At 52.6% G+C, this 20,080-nt stretch overlaps 4 protein-coding genes across 4 annotated transcripts; 1 reads left to right on the top strand and 3 right to left on the bottom strand.

Annotated features, from left to right (window-relative positions):
• Window positions 1-8,789: 8,789 nt before the first annotated feature.
• On the bottom strand, window positions 8,790-11,045 carry BDZ83DRAFT_75619 (uncharacterized protein). Its single transcript, XM_060514714.1, has one exon. It carries the CDS (start codon window positions 10,941-10,943, stop codon window positions 9,099-9,101), a length of 1,845 nt encoding a protein of 614 aa, XP_060359908.1. The 5' UTR covers window positions 10,944-11,045; the 3' UTR covers window positions 8,790-9,098.
• A 101-nt stretch (window positions 11,046-11,146) lies between these two features.
• Window positions 11,147-13,794, bottom strand: BDZ83DRAFT_723281 (uncharacterized protein; the record flags this gene model as incomplete). Its single annotated transcript, XM_060512548.1, has 2 exons — window positions 11,147-13,128; window positions 13,692-13,794. The coding sequence occupies 2 exons, from the start codon at window positions 13,792-13,794 to the stop codon at window positions 11,147-11,149; spliced, it is 2,085 nt and encodes a 694-aa protein (XP_060359907.1).
• A 316-nt stretch (window positions 13,795-14,110) lies between these two features.
• Window positions 14,111-14,896, bottom strand: BDZ83DRAFT_756595 (LamB/YcsF family protein; the record flags this gene model as incomplete). The annotated part of the gene is made up of 1 exon (XM_060514770.1): window positions 14,111-14,896. One exon carries the CDS (start codon window positions 14,894-14,896, stop codon window positions 14,111-14,113), a length of 786 nt encoding a protein of 261 aa, XP_060359906.1.
• Window positions 14,897-15,638: 742 nt separating this feature from the next.
• Window positions 15,639-19,390, top strand: BDZ83DRAFT_756594 (urea carboxylase; the record flags this gene model as incomplete). Its single annotated transcript, XM_060514769.1, has 2 exons — window positions 15,639-15,838; window positions 15,889-19,390. The coding sequence occupies 2 exons, from the start codon at window positions 15,639-15,641 to the stop codon at window positions 19,388-19,390; spliced, it is 3,702 nt and encodes a 1,233-aa protein (XP_060359905.1).
• Window positions 19,391-20,080: the final 690 nt, after the last annotated feature.

Here is a 20,080-nt window from a genome sequence, read left to right as displayed (position 1 = left end):
ACTCTATACTTCAACTGAGGTTCACTTAAGCTCGCTTTGGTCTGCCGTGAACACATGAGAAGCCCATAGTCGGACGGTGTATCACGTTTCCTGCAAGGCACCCCGAGGAACGAAACTCATGTAAGTTCTAGATGTCGGAACCCCTTCCACTTCAGTATGCTGGCGCCTCTTTAGGTTTGGTTGATCTAGATAGCAAAACATGGACCAAGTACTCCGTAAGCTTTAAATTATCAGTTTGGCCTTTGGATGACCCCCGCCAGGTCAAGCAAGCTGTCTCGCCGATGGACGCAGAGTATGCGAGTATCCGCGGGAACCCGTTTGTGTGCCGGGGTGAATGGAGACTAAGGTAGTGCCGTCTGTGTATCCGTGCCGTTGCCGTTGGGGAATCATGGATATTGGAGCACCGTTGACCAGTGGCGGGGTCAATCTTGCCACGCCCCAGCCTGTCGATTTCGATTCCCTTCCAATACACCCGCATTGGAACTGCTCCGGCTCCGTACGGTAGGTGAGGAAGACCAAGCTCAAAGGCAGGGGGCGCTTACGATTATGTTCTTGGTTAGTTAAACTTCTTTCTATCGTACACTATGAGAGTATCCCTCTATGAGGTACTAATTCTTTCACCAGTCTCATGGGCACGCGGCTTGATGAGTGGGAGACCAGACTGAAGGGGTGATCGGGGAGCATTAAACGCCGAACGAAGGCCTGGATGGGTTATGCTACTCAATGGCAAACCCAGGTAGACTTGGCCATCCTGCTATCAGAAGACGAAACTCGGTCGAGCCACAGAGAGAAATAATCAGCATACGCCCAAGATAGTATGGGGCCATGCGACGTAAAGCGGTTTCTACGAAGCGCATCATCACCAAGGTCGGAAAAGTACCTTGCAGATTGGCAGTCAATCCCACCTCAGCAACCGCAGAGGCTTGATAATCTGGCGTGCCTGGAAGGACAAGGAGCGGAGAGTCAAGGTTTGCGAGAACATAATTTGGAGGGGCTTGGCAACACCCAGTGTGGCCCGTAGCTGCTGGATAGACTTCCATTGCGCAGATCATTTCCAGACGAGCAGAAAAAGAAAAGTCTGGTCCCACGACAACGGAACTGTGCACGCAAGCAAGCGACACGGTTCCCTCGAGTTGTCGAAAAGCGATCGCTTCTTGGTCGAAAACCGGGGGGGGGGTCATTTCAGCATTTGGTTTAACGGCTCCATTTCGACACCCCAGAGGGGTCCTCTCTGTCTCACCCCAGTCACTCTCTTCCCCCAGTTTCTCTCCCACTCCCACCGCCGCGGCGCTAGTCGCTCCTCGACGCGGCGCGTCAGCGCGGGGAGTTTGCAGACACCCCAATCTCTCTCCAAGGTAACCGATATGTCTCTCACCTCAGCCCTGTCTTCCCTTCTCTTTTACCCTACTCCGTATTCCGTAGCTACTTGACCCCTGCCCTGGAGTGCCTGGTCACTTCTTCTCTTCTCTGACCCCACTCCCTTCACCTCTTGTCTTTCACCCCTAGGTGTCAAAGACGAAGTTGCATCTTGTCCGCTATAGAGCTTGGTTTGCAGTTACGTCGGAGGATCTACCTTCGCAGTTATCTGCATTGGCTCGGAGTCGACGCAAATTTGACACGCCACAAGATGCGAGTTAACAAGGATCGGGCGGTGCCGCGCACCCGAGGAACCAAAGGGCGATGCACTGTCGGGTTTCCATTACTGCTGTCATGATACCTAGCCCAGGACCTGATCGGATATGGAGATAAGTACTCTGGAATGAGTTTGGACTTGCGCTAAGTTCTGGTTGCTCGGATTGATCTGGTGCCATGCTGATTGAACCCACCATCACGCCAAGCAGTGTGCCCACCAGTCTCCTCAATTACCGTTGGAAGAACAAGGTATCCACAGAGTGTAGAGACGAACTTTGGTCCCCAGCAACTCCAACCACATAGATCTTGGAATTGCCGGGAGCCCAACTGTGGCAGGTACTCACATCCACACGACGTCGTCGCGTCTGTAATTTACGCTTTGGTCAAGGGAAGAACCGTTAGGAAGATTGGATGTGATGAAAAAGAAATGTGAATCCTAAATCGTAGCATGGTCATTCTGCGCGAAGCAGGCCTAGGACCTTGTCATCTTGTATTCGAGCAACGACTTTTCCAACAGCCCAATTCCAACTTAAGTCGCTGCTTCATCTTAGCTCAGTCTTACCGGAGGCATAGAGAAACAAACATTTAAACCAGCAGGACCCTACGTCTAAGGTTAGTTGAAAGCAGTTCATCGACACTCAACCATCTTCAGACTCTCTATCACTTTGCTCTCGAGCACGCTTCCTTGTCTACCAAAAGACTCTCCAAGCCGAAATGTCGCAACGAAGCTCTCAAGAATGCCCTGACCAGAGGTGCCGATGGCAGCCCAGCGCAGGTCGTAGCCTTGGTCGTCATATATTCTACCATCACGGACCGCCAGGCTGGGCGCCATGCGGAAGATACATCATCAACACTGGCCACTACCTTGAACGCCACAAAGAGTCCTGCGTCGATTGCAAGAACATGAGAGCAGCTGCAGAAGCCCCCATGCCTTCCGTTGAACACGACGGCGGTGACGATACCGAGGGCGCTGCTGAGGTCAATCACCGAGCTCTCTCCGTCCACAATGGCGGGATCATCATTCATGGCTCAAACTACGGAAAGATCTCCCTGAAAATCAAATGCGGCCCTCTGGCCTGCGCTGCCAGCCAGACGAGCTAGATTATTCATCATGTCGACAAACACGTCAAGCACGACAACACGACTAGAAACAGATTCACTAGCAAGAACGTACGATAACAGAATATTGGTGGAGTGGCCTTCGAGATTGGTCAGAACTGGAGGGTAAATTTCAGAAATTTGGATAACAGGGCGATACAAGGGAGCTCAGGTTACGAGGGCAGCGATGGAGTTGCTGGGATTCAATGCCAATTTTGGTCTTCTTCTCTTCACTTGGAGGAACTTATCCTAGAATAGAATAAACAGTTTTCAGCACAGTACAACTCACAGAACCCTCGTCACAACTCCGTATACCTTAGGGAACTGTAGCCTACGCTCTAAGCTAACCTGGTAAATTTGGGGCCCCGACTTGCCGCATCCCCTCGCCGGCACGTCCAGTACAAAAAGCTAGCCCTGCTTGGCAGCATGTCAGTGCTCTAGGAAAATTGATGCTCGAAGGGACTTTTAGGACGAAATTGGAATAGCTGGTCTGGCTTTGAGACTCCGTGTGAGTGGGTGGGTGTGAATTGGTGTTGAGTCCGCAGCTTGGGGGGTAGATTGGAATACGCGAGACAGGGCAAAAACTGGCCGAACTGACGAGATGTGCAAGATTTGAAACCGAGAATATTAACACGGATCAATACTTTGAGTCATTACCAGAGATTGGTACTCTGATATCCTGCTGCACAGGCCTGGGTTGGCCTCCGGGTAGCCCACCCGGTCTGGCCTTGTGCTGGAACACACACACACCCTCCCAAAGGATGAGGGAAGCCACCCACCATATTAATTGCATTAGCCGGAGGCTCTCGAGACTATTGGTGGGTGTCTGTTCTCGCTTTGTCGAGACGCCGGGTTGAGGAAGGGTTTTCCGCTCCTCATGACGCGGCACTGGAGGAGTATGCCCTCCTCCCAAGACTAACGCTTCCGTCAACTATCACAAGAATCACCACGGAAACCGAAAACCGAAATATGACAAGCTTACGTGGTATTTAGAGAGTCTTGTCTTTCCTTTTGAGGCCAAGGTCGCGATCAATACCAGGGGTTTCGCTGCACACACGCACACACACACAGCGCACACACAACACACACACAACATACACACAGTTGCATCGCTTCTACTATATTGAGTCTAGGACAAGGAGATCATGGGTACCGGGATTCTTCAGCTGCATGGGTTATGAGTAGAAGAAGCAAAGAGAAGCAAAATTTGATACGCAATCTTGTTCCAGAGACGCGCCGGTTGATAATGATGGATGGCGGAGGACGCCCCGCTGGAGATGTAGACGCGAATGGGTTTGGGACACTGTACTAGATTTGCCACACTAGACTGATTTTCCTCAATATCATGGCTTGCATATAAATGGGTTCGTTCACTTAGTGCCTCTCAAATCTCTTCCTCCTGCGAGTTGAGTTGGCAGCGGCCGCTGGCGGACTAAAGTGCAGGACACCGACCCCCTCCCCCCATTTTCTGGCCCCCAGGACCAGCAGAGCATCACGAACCCTTGTGGAACCCAACCGAATAGGAACAAAAAAATCTTGTTTGAAGGCTATTCCGCCTCGTCGAACCGCTTGATGCATGGTTGCCGCGTCTTGCAAGCACACCTCGCAAGGGCCTCCCCGAACGCCAACCCCGGGTCATTAATGGGGAGCGCGGGACCAGCATGCCGGCCGCGGTGCAAGTGGGAGCTTCACTTCCTCTTCCTCCGAAAGATTACTGACCGCCTCGAACGTGATGTTCAGCAGTATACACTTCGCTAAGGGTTCGCACGAGATGGATCGGGGCTGCAATTGCGCCCCTGTCGTGGCACGAGTGCAGCCGAGCATCCAAGACTCGACCACACCGGCATCGACTACGCCGGCATCGACCACGCCTGGGGCGAAGTTACAAAGTACTTTTATTGAACCTGATGACAAAACTGGAGCTGATAGTCAAGTGACTGACTTGGAAGCGCTCAAGGGGGCTCTTCACACTCAACGTGGCAGGGCATAAGGCCCGGTGGTGGACATTCATGACGTTCGCGCCAAGTGGAAAAAATTAAGCGCCGTCAATCACTCGATTAGGAAACAGGAGTCTGTAATCATTGGAAGCGTTCGGGTCGCGACCGCTTCTTGCGTTCGCAGAAACGGTCTTTAGCATGCGGCCGGCCTGTCAGTTGGTTGGTTGGAGGTTACATTAGGAGCACTCGCCGTGAACCGAGCCGACAAAAGTAGGATACACAGCCCGATTAATCTGCCTCGCCAAATGATCCCTCTAATGGGATGAAATATTTTCGTGTAGGAAGCTGACGTGCGGCTGGATGCCTGGTTGCCTCACATCGTCTCGACACTGAAATTTTCTCCTGGCAGGACACGGCTTCCCTCAAGTTGTCGTTCCTAGTGCTTCCTTCTTGATGGCACCTGGGCCTCTGCAATTTTGTCAAAACTTTGACGTTGCTATTCACCAGTCTCTCGTTTTCGATGTTCTCCCGGTCTTATTTTGGATCAAACTTTACTGCACCTCAAGCCTCAGTTCAGGGCCGCGGTAGGCCTACGGAAAATATTTGTCACGAGCGGGTACGGAAGGTAGACGTATCGACTTTCATTTTTGACTTTGATTGGCGACAACTGAAAGATCTCTGCTGACGTTTGCTCATGATTAGACCAAGAGTCCGCGTTTGTTACCTTTCTCGATCGATGAAGCCAATACTGAACTTGAGGTCCCAAAAAACACATGTTAACCGAGGAAGCAAAGTCGCAATGTCCCACCGAAGGCCGCGAGAAACGATTCTACTTATGCCCTTATACCCCTCGCGTCTTCTTGGAAGAGGTCTCTGCCTAGTCCGGTAATGTTCAGCGAGTTCTTCTCCTTTTTTGAGCAGGCGGCATGTCTACCTACTTCTAATCATAGGAGCATGTCCTTGCTCCTTCACCCAGACCACGAAATGCAATGGTCTTGCTTTGAACCCAATCCTTGATCTCTTATTCTCAAGCACGAGAGAACGTCATGAGCTCGTCGGCCCGGATCAGAGACTCGAAGACCAGAACGAGGACGTGCCGACTGCAGGAGCATGGCGAGGATAGAGGACCAAAGAATGACCGCACCTTCCCAACCCTCTAGATGGGCACAGAGGTTGGCATTTACCCGTCTCAGGTGAGAAGCTTCCTACTAGGACGGCATCAGAGGTACGTCTGACTACCACGTGGTCTCCCGTCTTTTCACAACAAGGAGGACCTATGCCTTGTGAGCCTTCAGGCAAGATACTGTTGCTACGCCAAAAGAAAGGTTCTGGCCAATGACAAGGTATACACATCATGTTGGCATTTTATAATGGAAAGAATGGCGAAGCCGGATGTCTTGCTGAGCATCTCAACTAATCTGATGGCCAGGATTGACGTGACGTGATGCCGTCGCGGTGCCACGGCCGGGAGCAATGCGGTGCTGGAGTGATGATTGTTGAAGGAGGCATGAGTACACTACCATAAAATATACCAATTAAATACTCCCGTTGAGATACAATGATACGTGGGGTAGGAAGAAGGGGATCAGCAAGTCGTCACGTCTACGTGTACTGCCCCTATTACCTCTGATCCCGCAACGATCTTCATCGACAGTTTCAGTCACGCATCCAAATGAAGCTCGCAACTCGATTCCATCGCAAATAACCATAGACGTGAAAAATAGACCCCGTTATTCACAGCTCTGTGCTCAGAAGCTTTCCACTGGATGGGAGGTCACTGGAAGCCAGTACCGAATTCCAAAAGCTTGTGGCGGGTTCACCTCACAGCACCTTGAGAACCGAATAATACATCATCCCTAGGCCAAGTAAGACCCCATGATGCCATCCCGAGCGGCCATGGGAGCGCCATGCAGCTCTTGTGGGCTTCTAAACGCCCGTAACGCCGTCAACGCTTGTGACGGCAGCCGGTGGGCACGAAACGGATGGTCGAACACCACGTGTTCGTCTCTTAACCCTCGAAAATGATGGATTTCCTCTCCAAGGGGTGGCAGGATCCGCAACTGGGGTATAAAAGAAGTTGGTTCGCTTGAAGAAGGCGGCATGATGGCAAGCCGGAAAGGGCCTTTCCTACACCCCGAGCGGGCAGATCACCCAGCCTACATGCATGCATGCCGGCAGCTCCAAGGCTTTGAGTCATACACTGCATACATTGAGTCAGTGTATGATTCTCTCGTTAGGGCCGTGAGGTCGTGGCAACATTCGCAGCTAGGACTACTTAACCCATGCGTTTTCCCCTACCAAGTCGCTAAGTAGGTGGATGGCATCGGAATCTGAAATTCCCCTTCACACAAGACCTCAATGCTGCCTTGCTCCAACATGCATAACAGGATGCAGGTGACAAGGGGGGCAGTTCCCTAACGTGATTGGGGTTTCGATGCTTGGGAGGCCAAAAATGCGGCCGGTCTCACACCGCAGTGAGAATATGTGTAGCAAATCGCCATCTCGGTCATTAGGGTTCATATTACAGTAGATTGATTACTGAAAGATTCACCTTCAACCTCAAGTGCTTGACTAGTTGACATGAAGCTATTTCAGCAAGATTCGGGAGTATTTCGACCCCAATGTCACCCATTGCTGGCCTTCGACAGAGGCAATTACTCACGATAGGTCAGGCTCTCTGAGCACCGCATGCTCCGGATCGCGTTTTCAGAGCCCGAGAACAATCTTAGCGATAAAAGCTACAAATTCATGAAGGAACGGCCGCGGAGAGTCGTCCGGGATGGTCAGCTCTCAAGGAAGTGCCTAGCATTCAGCCCCCAGGTTGTATTCTCATTGGAATTCTTGGCTACCTGCATACCTTTATCTTGCTCGAGGGAACGAATTTGCCCCCGGGGATGGTAGCCGGCGTATGAATTTCCAGTCTGCCTCCGGTCATTCGCCAATCCTTGGGTACCCTTGTCAGCTAAGTACAGCCACCTGGTCTCATGTAACTCCTGCACATCCGACCCTTGACACTGCGTAACGCAATAGCATCCTTCAGAACGCGCGAGGCAACCGCGTCAGTAGAAGCGGTAGCGTTCATGGGTAGATAACGCGCTCATGGAGCGATATCACGTGGCTGATTGACTACCTCGTCGCCCACAGCCCTCTCAAATTGTCGGAATAGTGTTCGACAAGAGAAAGAGCGGTGTCTGAGATGACCAAGTATAAATAAGAGTAAAAGATCCCTCTCGCTTTCTCTTCATGCGTTCTCTTAGCTGCCATCAAATTTTTCTCTCCCGACCCCTGAGTGCGCACTGCTGAGTCCCTCTTCTCTCAACACCAAATTCCTTGGCACATCGAAGCGAAGATGTCTACCACCCAGCAGCCTTCGATTAAGTGTTGCTATCAACCCGGCTGCTACTGGGATCAGAAGTTAGACACCGATACCCATCGTACGCACATGCAGAAGCATGGTGACGTGGACTTGGTCGAACACTGCAACATCGTCATGAAGAGTGGGATCGACATCGAGATTCATAAGAAGAACTGTTGCGTCTATATAGCTGCTATGGCCCTTGAGAGACAGAAGAAGGCTACCAAGACAGTGCCTGGGAAGTCTAAATAGGTGAGATCATACCCTTGAAAGCAAACCAAAACGCAAGGCTCAAGTTATGTGCAAAGACATCAGAAGTCTGCCGACAATATGGAGACAACAAAGAGACGGGTATGTCCTGAGAGATGAGGGAAGTAGGAAGTTTCCTCGAGAGATGTGGGAGAGTATAGCAAGAAAGAAAAGGCAAAAGTTTGAACGAACGAAAAGGTTTCAGAGGTTTGATTGCATTTTGGGCATGTCGTAAGGCTTGTATTTCGTTCTCAACGATCCTAGGTAGATACACACAGCACAAATTGATTCTTGGGAACTCCTCCCAACTCTCTTCTCTGAATGACATACATAAGATACAAACATTCTGAAGCCGACTGGTTACCATTTGAGCTGACAGCGTGCCTGAATCACTTGATCTTCGACGAGTTGAAGGTTCTTTCACGACTACTTGCCGCCTTGTTAAATTGCCAGCTCTATTCATCTACGATTGACATGTTACGCAGTGGTCCGAGAGGGATCATAACATACTTCACTTGAGCAGCTTTGGGTATGAAAGAGTCTATTAAACTATAATTGGTGCCCTCAACTCTCTCCTCTTACCTCGAGACATGCGCAGGATCTACGTAAGCGACCGACACAAGAGGTAATGCCGGTCCAGGAACTTCTTGACTACTCACCTATGCTTCGTTGCTTTGATCCGCTTCGTCCTCCAGCGAGCCTTCCGAATCATCCTCATCGTTCTTCCAAACATACTCCCCAAAATAGACCGTAGCAAAGTCCGTCAGGTCACAGCCCATTTCGCCCAAAGTCTCGAACAGAACCTGTTCCGGTATGACCGTCGGGAGTCATGCAAAGTACTTCGACTCAAGCAAGGCGAACCCAAAGCTGAGTACATGTAGTGATGCATCCTGAGGGAGCCGCAGACCTTGGTTGAAAGGCAGCTTGATCGGGCTCCCGGAAAAGATGCTGTCCAGGCCATCGTTGCCGTCGGGAACAAGGACGTTGTGTGCCCAAGCGAGAACCATGCCCCTTTGAATCTGTCTCACCTCTTCATGGGAGATTCCGAGCGCCGCTCCTGATGCGTTGCCCTGAGCCTGCAGGACCAAGTGGATCACACGTTCCTCGATCACCTTCGCATAATAACTAATTTTGCGACATGTATTGGACGAAAGAGTAAGCTTCTCATCCTCAAATTTGATGAGACCCATGTCAGTATCCCACTCCTCTCTATATCGGCGGAAGATAGCCAAAGCTAACCACATAGCGCCACTCTTGATAGCATCGTTTGGCACGTCTATGCAATGCCGCTGCAACAGCCCGTTGATAGACTCTTCGTCAGTAAAGGAATCGGCTGAAATATTGAAGAAAGGATTCAAAGTGTGGCACCCGAGCACAATGGCCGTAATGTCAATGATCGCGGATCGCGCCGTGGCGGGCGTGTCCGCTGTTATGCAGCTCAGAAAGCGGGCTACTGACAAGTCGTTTCCCGCGATCAACAGGAATCCAAGAGTCTCCTGGGCCAGATACACGTTGAGATGTACACTGATTCCATTCAGGCCGTAGTAGATGTACCCCAACGCATAAAGCCGACGAATAGCCTCAGCGAATGCCGGCTCCTTGAAAAAGCAAACACGAAGACGGTCGATGTCAATGTTGGGACATTCGTTCATCACATGCATGATGAAGACAGGAAGGTGTATATCTTCGAATTCCCTCTCAGGTTCCGCGCCAAGGATGTCCTGCAGTGCCACTTGGGCGTGGATGGTTCTATCCGCCTGCTCCACTTCCTTATCCAAAGCACAGGTTACTTGAGCTAGCATCTGGTCCCTCGACAACGGCGCATCTGTCCAAACCACATGCGATGTCTCTGCGTCGAATACCTTCTTTATCTTAGTCTTGGCAAGAACCAAATGGTGCGCGTTCTTGGCATCAATCAACGATCTTTCCATCAAATCGCCGCCGATGCAGAGTGTTCCGAGATGCTTCCCGGTAATGTGCTTCCAAGCGGCCACTAGAAACCTATGTTTCAGAAGGTGCCGCTTCCACTCGGATTCCCCGTCCCAGAAGACCACCGTTCTCGGTGTTTTACGTACCGACGGACCCGGGTCCTGAACCATCGCACGCTCTGAAGCAATAGCTTCCATCACAGCGTCTGGGTACTCCTCGTCGCTTACTTTGTGTTGAATCCATTTCAAATCTGATAAGCTCGCCGATTTGATCTGCTGTGTCAACCGAAAGGCTGTGATGGGAACCTCTGATCTGTTGGTTGCAACGGCGAGCATCCTACCTAAACTTTTGTCAACGGGGGCAGATGATAACCAGACGAAGCGCAAGATAGTCGCATCTTCGGTCTTCGCGAGGAGGGACAACTTGACCAGCGAGACCGCATAGTCGACACTATTGGAGTGGTCGGCATCAATGATGATCAGTTTGTATCTGACATCAAAGTCTGAGGCCAATCCGATGCCACCGTATCTCGACACCACGGGTCTCATTGCCTCGGTATATTCCCCTCCGCTCGCTCTCAACCCTATGGTATGCAAGACCAAGGCCATCCAACTACCATCGTCGGTCGAGGGAGGTGACTGCACGTGAGCGACCAAATATCTTTCATCACTCCCATACCATCTCGAGAGCTTGTGGATCTCGTTCTTCCATTCCGCCGGTATTTCAAGGTTTCCCGTCTCCATTGCCTTACTGCGCTTGCCTGGAAGAGTACTTCCGCTGTCATGCACATTCCTGGGTCCTTGGCTTGACTTCCGAAAAGATCATGATTCACCTCATTCTCTGGGAAACGAACTCTTCATATTTCCACGGCACCTTCAAGCCGGAATTTTGTGAGCATTTGGCTAACAGCTTGATTCTGACCAGGCACTTCGAGACGAACCCAAGACTAAACTACAATAACATTCACACGAGCCAAATTCATCACCCTCGCATAAACGGCACTCTGGTCTCCCTGACGATGAGACGTCGCCCTCGCAATAGTGATAAAGTTCCCCGTCGTGTTGTAGACAACCGTCTGCTCAACCGTCACAGTCTGGTTAGGCGTAAAAGCGGGCCCTACAGCAGTAAATGTGCCCTCCGAAGTCAGATCCCACTCGACATTGACAACCTTGCCAGTCCCGGAAGGTGTTTCGACAGTTGCCCGTAACGTCACCGGCTGGCCGGCTTTCACCGTACAGCTGCATCTTCCATTTGCAAGAAGCTCAACAACCGGCTGGATACCTCGCCGTTCGGTCGCTGTAGGGGGCACCTGGACAGAGTTGTCGTCGGCCGAAATAGCATACGACGTGGTAACTGGCGCAGGCACTCCATCCTCCACCCACGCTGCCACGTCTCGGAGAGCTTGTTGGTAGATGCCGTTGTACGCCACAATGAGTGTAAGACGGTGCGGAGGCCTTTTCTCGTAAAAGTGCTCCGCATTATCGTTGTACCAAAGGCGATAATTGTCCTCGAAGCGATCTCCCAGTTGCCGCTTAACTTGCGAACGATACCAGTCGGCATGCCACGGGAACGCGTCGCTGTCCAGCAGGTTCTGAACGACGATGAGTTTGCATCCGATGGTGCCAGTGTGATTACCGCCAGAGACGGATCTGGCGAGGGACTTGGACGTGTCAAGGGTCCGTTGGGGGCAGTTCGTGCCATTGACGGTCCGGAACTGGTCGAATCCGTAGAATCCTGCTCGTTCCGGGATTTGGTGTCTGTAATAGGAGTGCATTGCGACAGAAGACTTGTTGTCGATGTGGACCTTGACTCCTTTTGCAATAAACTTCGTAAGAGTGGCATCGTTGGCGTCGGCAGTGTAGTCGGTGAATAACATGGTGTAGTTGGCCGTAGACAACGTGCCGCTGATGGTTCCTAATTTAAAGTCATCGGCTCCAAGCAAACCCAGGTCGTACCCGTATACGTCAGCAACAGCTTCCGGGACTGTGTCGAGTCTGATGCTGACCAGCTTCCCATCGTTGTCAAGCTGAACATCCTCTACCGTTGCATTGAAGTCAACCACGGCCTCTCTCATGGCGATTCCGAGCGCACTATCCGCCGTTCCGAGGTAGCCCGGCTTGGACCAGAAATCTTCGACGTATGTAGGGTCCGAAGGCTGGATAATGGTATTCTGCAGGATGTTCAGATGTGAACTGTCTGCGACCTCATCATACTGTTCCCAGGCACGGATGGGGACGCCAAGCTTTGTGGCTTCGATCAGCATGCTTCGCTCGAGCTCCGTCATTGATGGTATTGAGAGAGGATCTCCACTACCACCGGGCTTAATGGAATCCTGAATCTCGGTCTTCCTGTTCCGTAGAACTAAACCCGCCATTGCCCTGATCGATGGGCTGTTGGGGGCGGAAATCGGCACGGCTTGAACCATCGCCACAGCGCCGTCCCAGACGCCGACTGTATTCTCAATACCCCCGATAACTTGATTAGAGCCACCGCTGCCGCCGTAAACATAGCCATAGATATGCTGAGTGCTTGCAAGACGATAATGTCGCGCCGCAACAATCCGAGAGTACCTTGCTGCCGCTGCTTCGGCACGGAACCCATTTGACCCCGTGACTTGGACCGTGTAGGCCTTGCTGTCTAGCCCGAACCCAATGGTTTCCTCAGTGGCATTCGCGGACTGGGTAGGGTAGGCGAGTTGGAAGAAACGACCGCCCCAGGCATCTTTCGGCGGAAAGTAGATGTTGAAGCGAGTGGACGTGTTAGAAAAGTGCCCCGCAACGTGGTGATGGGGACCTGGGGAGATCTCGTCGGTCTCGCTGTCAATCACCGGCTTACTGTAGAGAGGGTCTATGCAAGCTGGAGAGACCAGAGCAGAGCCATTGGAACCATGAAGAGATTCGCGTGGGGTAGTGGGGTTTGCCGCGATCGCTGAACAGACAAGTAAGGTCAGTGCGATGAAGGCTGTAAGCGAAGCTTGTAGATGCATCGAGTGGTTCAACTATGTCTCTCAGTCTGTGTTCTACTGGAAGATTTTGGGCACTGGGCTCGGACCTTGCCGTTGAAAGGAGCAGAAGACTTAATGGAAGTAAAGAGTGTGGGTTAATGCCATATAATGTCCATGGCGGGAAGCACCTTTGCGGCGAAGATGCCATCCTTAAGCACCCAGAGAGCAGCATCGCCAAGCCGAGTATCTCCTATGTGACCACTTAGATCATTTCAATGGGCTTCGCCAAGTTTGCGGGCCTCCGTATGGACGTCGTTTGCTTGCACAGCGCTCCCCCAAGCGGCTCCGATGACTTTTCGTATCCGATACGACAATCATTCCGACGTCGCACTGGATACCCGCGCCTTGTGCCCCGAGCCCATAGCACTTTATACGACGCCGGTTCTCTGTCCTCGGAGGATTCGAATGTAGGGATAGCACGCTGTCATGTTTTGCTGCTGGTTTATGCGGCATGACCAAGAGCCGTCCTGGCGAATGGTATTCTCACCAAGGCGTGTGTCTGAGGATCCGAATTTCCAGGACCAAGGGGTTGGCGCTCCGCCGTCGACAAGCCAGACAGCATAGGCGCGCACTTTGTAGACATGATCCATTATAGTCTCGTTGAGACTTTTCGAGAGATCAGCACGGGCCATTTCACCGGTCCCGGCGTCGCCGTTTCCGTAATTTCAAAGGAGCTGCGTTCACTTTGTAACTTCAGAGTTAAAGTTGGCTGAACGTTAAAGACAAGTCATGTCCGCTGCCACGGATATGTCAGCTGCCGGCTGAAAGCCCGCCAGCTGGCTGCACTACTCTGCGCTTCCAGCTCTTAGACGCCTGCAGACATTCTTCAGGTTTCCTTCATACCAACATCGGAATCTTCTTGACATGCTTTCTTCGAGGCATTATTAGAATCATATTGAGAAACGACTATTTCGAGACGTTAGGGAACCTCTGCTTGTTCGCCTCGTCGACTGCATTGCGTACACCCGTAACATTCTGAAGCACCGTCGGATGGTCGGAATGCACGCAGATGCTGAATGGTTTTCCCTCAAACCCAAAGCTGAATATGCCGCCGCTGTTATCCTTGCCCTCGTCCTTTAGTGATGCGGATAAGGCCCTCTCGTAGCACGATTCTGGTGTAGCCACCTTGGACTGTGCCACCGGTATGAGCTTCCCCTCAGGGGAGTAATCAATGTCGACGTAGACTTCTCCTTGGAACGGAATGCCCAGCTCCCTACACATGGCTTCTTGTGTGGCGTTTTGCGATGCATAGACCGGGATGTTGTCCCCAAACGTGGCGCAGGCTTCCAGAACAGCTCTCATGATGGTCTCGTCTCTTTGCATGTAGAAGAAGAGCTCCCCGTGGGGCTTGATATGGGATAACTCGACGCCTTCTGAGTTGAGGATGGCTTTGAGAGCGCCGACCTGGTAGAGCACCATGGCGTACATGTCTTTGGGGTCGATCTCGATCTTTCTACGACCGAAGCCAAACATGTCTTGCAGTCCCGGGTGGGCTCCGGCCTTGACACCGTGTTTCTTGCACAGGCGAACGGTCTTGAGCATGATGGAAGGGTCGCCGGCGTGGTATCCGCATGCAATGTTGGCGGCGTCGATGTACGGCATCAATTCCTCGTCCGGGCCCATCTTCCAGCGGCCGAAGCCTTCGCCCATGTCGGCGTTGATTTCGTATTTGCGCGCCAGTCCTGAGGCCATTCTGAAATGTTGGGACAACGGGCGCTGTCCAGGAAGTGCTGAGCTTCGAAAAACCGTATGAAGTAACGGGAGACGATGGAGTAAGCGTAAAGAAGACATATTGTCTTTGCTGCCTCAGTGTCGTCTAATAAGAGCGCTTCAACAGTCGAAGTGAGAGTTGGATGGTACTCTGCCGTTGGGGTAGATGTTTGGGGTCCATTACTCCAAAGGGATGTCTTGGGGTAGGTATGCTGGATCAGGTGGTCCTTATCACTGAACTCCGCCGACAGGGGTTCCTGATAGTTGTGGGTGCCCATGGTGACCCCATCAATTGGTGTGATGCGGGGTCGTTGCTGCATCTGCCGTCCACACCCTTTGAGGTACAGACCAACGACGTCAACTGAGCAAAGAGGTCAATCATCTTACCAAAAACCTACCACAGCCAAGGTACCGGGACCTCCGCCCGACAAACCTTCATGCGCTTCGCCGATGATCCCTTATCTCGACCCGGTACTCCGGCAATGCTACTGGATGCGTTCCCCTCTCCTAGGACTCTTGCTGTTGGGGTAAAGACATGGAGAGGCATCGAGGGTAGCCACCGGCCCGGTGTGGGCGCGTCTTGCCTTCGAATCACCATGATGCGGACGAACGGAATGATCTGATTGATATACTGGAGGTAACGAAACCTAGACTTGTAATTTGACCCCTCCATGTGTCCTCTGACCGCACCCATTGCTGACTCTGTCAAAGCCTCAACGAAGCTATGCATCCCAAGCCACTTCGTAGCATTAAGAAGGTCTTGGTGGCCAATCGTGGCGAGATTGCTGTCCGCTGCATCAAGGCTTGCCGGGAGCTCGGCGTCCACAGCATTGCTATCTATACGGACGCCGACACAACATCACTGCATGCCTTGTTAGCTGATGAGGCAATCGCGCTGCGGGGTAACGACACTTACACAGATGGGTGAGTATCCTGACATGAATGTAGCATCATGCCGTTAACAAGCACATTAGCGACACCATTCTAGAAATCTGCAAACGCACCGGCGCTGATGCCGTATTCCCTGGATATGGCTTCCTCAGCGAGAACGCCGACTTTGCCGATGCCGTCACGACTGCAGGCAAGATATTCATCGGTACCTCATCAGCTTCCATCAAGGCCATGGGCCTCAAGCATGAAGCGAGAGCTATTGCTGAGGCCGTAAAGGTTCCCGTCATCCCCGGTACTTCGTTAATTCCATCAACCCACGACGCCATAGAGGGGGCCAAGAAGCTTGGTTTCCCGGTCATGCTGAAAGCCACCGGAGGAGGAGGCGGTATGGGCTTGCAGATATGCTACGACGACGACGATATCCCAAAAGCATTCGCCACTGTCGAGAGTCGCGCAGGCGCTCTGTTCAAGAACAGCGGTGTCTTTCTGGAAAAGTATTATCCCCGATCCCGACACGTAGAGGTGCAAGTCTTTGGAAACGGCGAGAAAGTGGTTGCATTCGGGGAAAGAGAATGTTCTCTCCAACGACGTCACCAGAAAGTGGTTGAAGAGTGCCCCAGTCCATTTGTTGAGCGGACACCAGGTCTACGCGAGAGGATGCTCCAGGCGGCAAATGACTACGCCTCCCAACTCAAGTACAAGAGTGCCGGCACTGTCGAATTCTTGGTCGACGATGAAACGGCCGAGTTCTTCTTTCTCGAGATGAACACGCGTCTCCAGGTCGAACACGGTATCACAGAGATGTGCTACGGTGTTGATCTGGTTCACTTGATGCTGCAGCAAGCCGACTACGAGCACGGCGGTCAGCTCGGCATTCCCTCGGACGAGCTACGAAGCCTCCCACAAGCGCAGCCGAACGGTGCGGCCATCGAGGTCCGAGTATATGCTGAAGTGCCCCTGCTCGACTTTGCTCCCAGCCCGGGCCTTCTACAGCATGTCAGCTGGCCCGAGGGCGATGGTATCCGGGTGGACACATGGGTAAAGAGCGGCCAGCAAATCACACCCCTTTACGATCCTTTGGTCGCAAAAGTCATGGTACACAGCAATGGCGGTCGAGCTGAGGCGCAGAGGAAGATGCTCGCCGCTCTGGACCAGACTGCTTTGCAAGGCACACAGACGAATTTGCAGTACCTTTCGCAGGTGCTACGTTCCAATGAGTTCACCAACGGCGACACGCTCACCTCTTTCCTGTCCACGTTCAAGGCCAAGGTGTGCGCCGTACAAGTACTCAACCCTGGCGTCTTCACTACGGTTCAGGATTACCCTGGGAGACCAACGATCGGACACGGCGTGCCTCCCGGCGGACCAATGGATGATTTGAGCAGTCGGGCAGCAAATATTGTCGTTGGTAATGATCCTCAGGTTGAGGTCCTCGAAATAGCCATGTCAGGTCCGGAACTCCTGTTCCATGAATCGGCCGTGGTGGCCGTGTGTGGTGCCCAAGTTCCCGTCAGTGTTGACGGCAAGCACCAGCCGATGTGGTCCCGAATCCTCGTGCAACAGGGGCAGACGCTCAAGATTGGCAACGTCACAGGTGACGGCCTTCGGACCTACCTCGCAGTCAAAGGAGGCTTCCCAGACATACCTCTTTATCTCGGTTCCAAGTCGACGGCACCAGAGCTCGTGTTCGGCGGTCTCCAGGGGCGCAAGCTGCAGACCAACGATATTCTCGCCCTTGACCCGGAGTCAGCAAGTTGGGCAGCTGCGGTTACACCCTTTTCTTTACCACAAAAGGTAATCCCTGATTACGGACACTCGGAGATATTCTGCCTCAATGGTCCGTATGGCTCGGAAGACATACTGACCCCCGAGGGTATGGCGACAATTACCAACTCCAAATGGACCGTCAGCCACAACAGTAGTCGCAGCGGCATTCGACTGGAGGGTCCACGGCTAAAGTGGGCACGCACCACTGGCGGGGGAGGCGGATCCCACCCATCAAACATCTTCGACTACGGGTATCCCAACGGCGGTGTCAACTGGACCGGGGAGTTTCCCATCATCTTTTCCCGCGACCGCCCGGACCTCGGCGGATTCGCTTGCGCGGTCACCATCTGCTCCGCCGAGATGTGGAAAGTTGGTCAACTGAAGTCGGGCGACAGCGTTCAGTTGCGACTAGTTTCCTTTGAGGATGCCATGAGAATCAAACACACAAACGAAGCCTACTTGAGGTCCTTGGGTGCTCTGGTGGCTGGCGATGATACAGAAACTGTGCCACTCAAGTTGGAATTCGGCTCACGGACCACAACTTCAATATTGCACCTGGCCGAACCGAAGGGAGATCATCCCCGCGTCACTTACAGGCAAGGTGGCGACACTTCCATCATAGTAGAATATGGTGAACAAGTTGCGGATCTGCGCAACACGGTCTGCGTTCATATTCTCGAAGAAAAGCTTGCGGCGCGCAACCTTGCGAGCGTGCGTTGTGAGCCGAACCTCGCTACGCTCACAGTGCATTACGACCCGCTCCATATCTCCCAATCCGAGCTGCTGCAAAGCCTGATTGAGCAAGACAAGAGTATCGAAGAGATTGTTGGCATCAGAGTGCCCGTTCGAGAAGTCAGCCTGCCGCTTTATGTTGACCACCCCACCATCACAGAAGCGACGGAAAGATATATGGAGAGCGTTCGGCCTACTGCTGCCTACCTACCAGACAACGTCGAATATTTGCGGAAGAACAACGCCTTGGAAACTCGCCGCGATGTATTTGACTCACTGCTCAAGACACCCTGGCTCACAGTTGCAGTCGGCTTCTTCCTCGGAACCCCTGTCATGTTTCCGCTCGACCCCAAGTACGTATTCACGGGGCAGAAATACAACCCTAACCGCGCGTACACTCCAAGCGGCTCAGTTGCTCTCGGCGGGTCTCTGCTTGTCGTCTATCCCGTAGCCTCGCCGGGCGGCTACCAGCTCATGGGCCGCACGTTGGGTACGTGGGATATGATGGGCACTCGAGCCGGCTTTTCCCCGACGCGACCTTGGTTGTTCAACAATTTTGACATCGTTAGATTCCACGAGGTCTCCAAGGAAGAATTTGACCAAGTAGAACGAGACTTTGAAGCCGGTAGATATGTGTTCAACATTTCCGATGAGACCATCAGCATGGACGAGTACATTGCCAAGTTTGACGCTGCAGCCCGCGATCCCGCACATCAAGAATGGCGGCAGCGGCAGGACGCTGCGGCCAAGGAAATGGGAGAGCTCGAGCAGCGGCTCTTTGGTGAATGGACTGCCGCCAAGGATGCGGCTCTGTTGGAACAAAGTGAAGGGGGCGGGGACGATGCATCAGCAGATGCTGTGGCTATCGAGTCGCCCATGAATGCCAACGTCTGGAAAGTTCTGGTAGAAGTTGGGGACGTGCTTGAGGCGAAGCAGACGGTGGCTATTTTGGAGGCGATGAAGATGGAAATCAAGGTGATTGTTCCAGACTCTCATGTCGGAGCAGTCGTGACGAAGATTACACGTCCGCCAGGGACTGTCGTCAGTCCTGGGATGCCAATAATAGTGGGCAAGAAGGCTTCTTAGCCTAGTATGTGAGCGGCGTTGCGACGATCTTGAGCTGCCGAATTTCACACTGGTCAATGACCAAACGAAAGGTCCTTTTCTTTATCGTGACTCATGACTGCCGAGTGTAATGTGACTCCATCAATCTTGGCATGGGGTGATGAATTGAGCCAGACCCGACGGCCCGCCGGGGGTTGTGACCCACTTTCCCGGGGCCGACCGATTGCCGCTGCCGGACTCTAAGCCCCGCTTGAGGTTGAGCAAATAAGAGAGTATTGAAGAGGTTGATTGAGGAAACTCGTCACCCGTATTTTCCCTTTTCTTCTGCACCGTTGGTAAGTGCACCACTTGCATCGTGGATCCGGGAGCATCCTAGCACCACCCCCCGCACGAGCTATGTTCCCCATTGGAAGTATGTGTCCGTAAAGCTGTCGGCCCGGCGGGGGGAAATTGGGTTCCGGGTCAAGTTGCGCGCATCTCAGAAGCCTCCGAAACGGCCCTTACATTTCATCTCGAAGCGGAGAGGATTTGAGTGGCCGGCCGGAGAGGGTTCGTCATGCGGCGCCAGGAAGCTGGAAACTATACCGCCGTGTACGAAATGGTCGGATCTCGATGGTTCCATTGCTCTCCTCAGATCACCTAGGGTTTGATTGAGACGATGAGATGATGAAACGAGAAGAGTGGGCGAGAGGGCGAAAATCCGATGTACCG

The sequence above is a fragment of the Colletotrichum acutatum genome, assembly GCF_030867785.1.
Source record: "Colletotrichum acutatum strain CBS 112980 chromosome Unknown BDZ83scaffold_132, whole genome shotgun sequence".
Taxonomy (NCBI): domain Eukaryota; kingdom Fungi; phylum Ascomycota; class Sordariomycetes; order Glomerellales; family Glomerellaceae; genus Colletotrichum; species Colletotrichum acutatum.
This window is presented reverse-complemented; position numbering and strand designations above follow the sequence as displayed.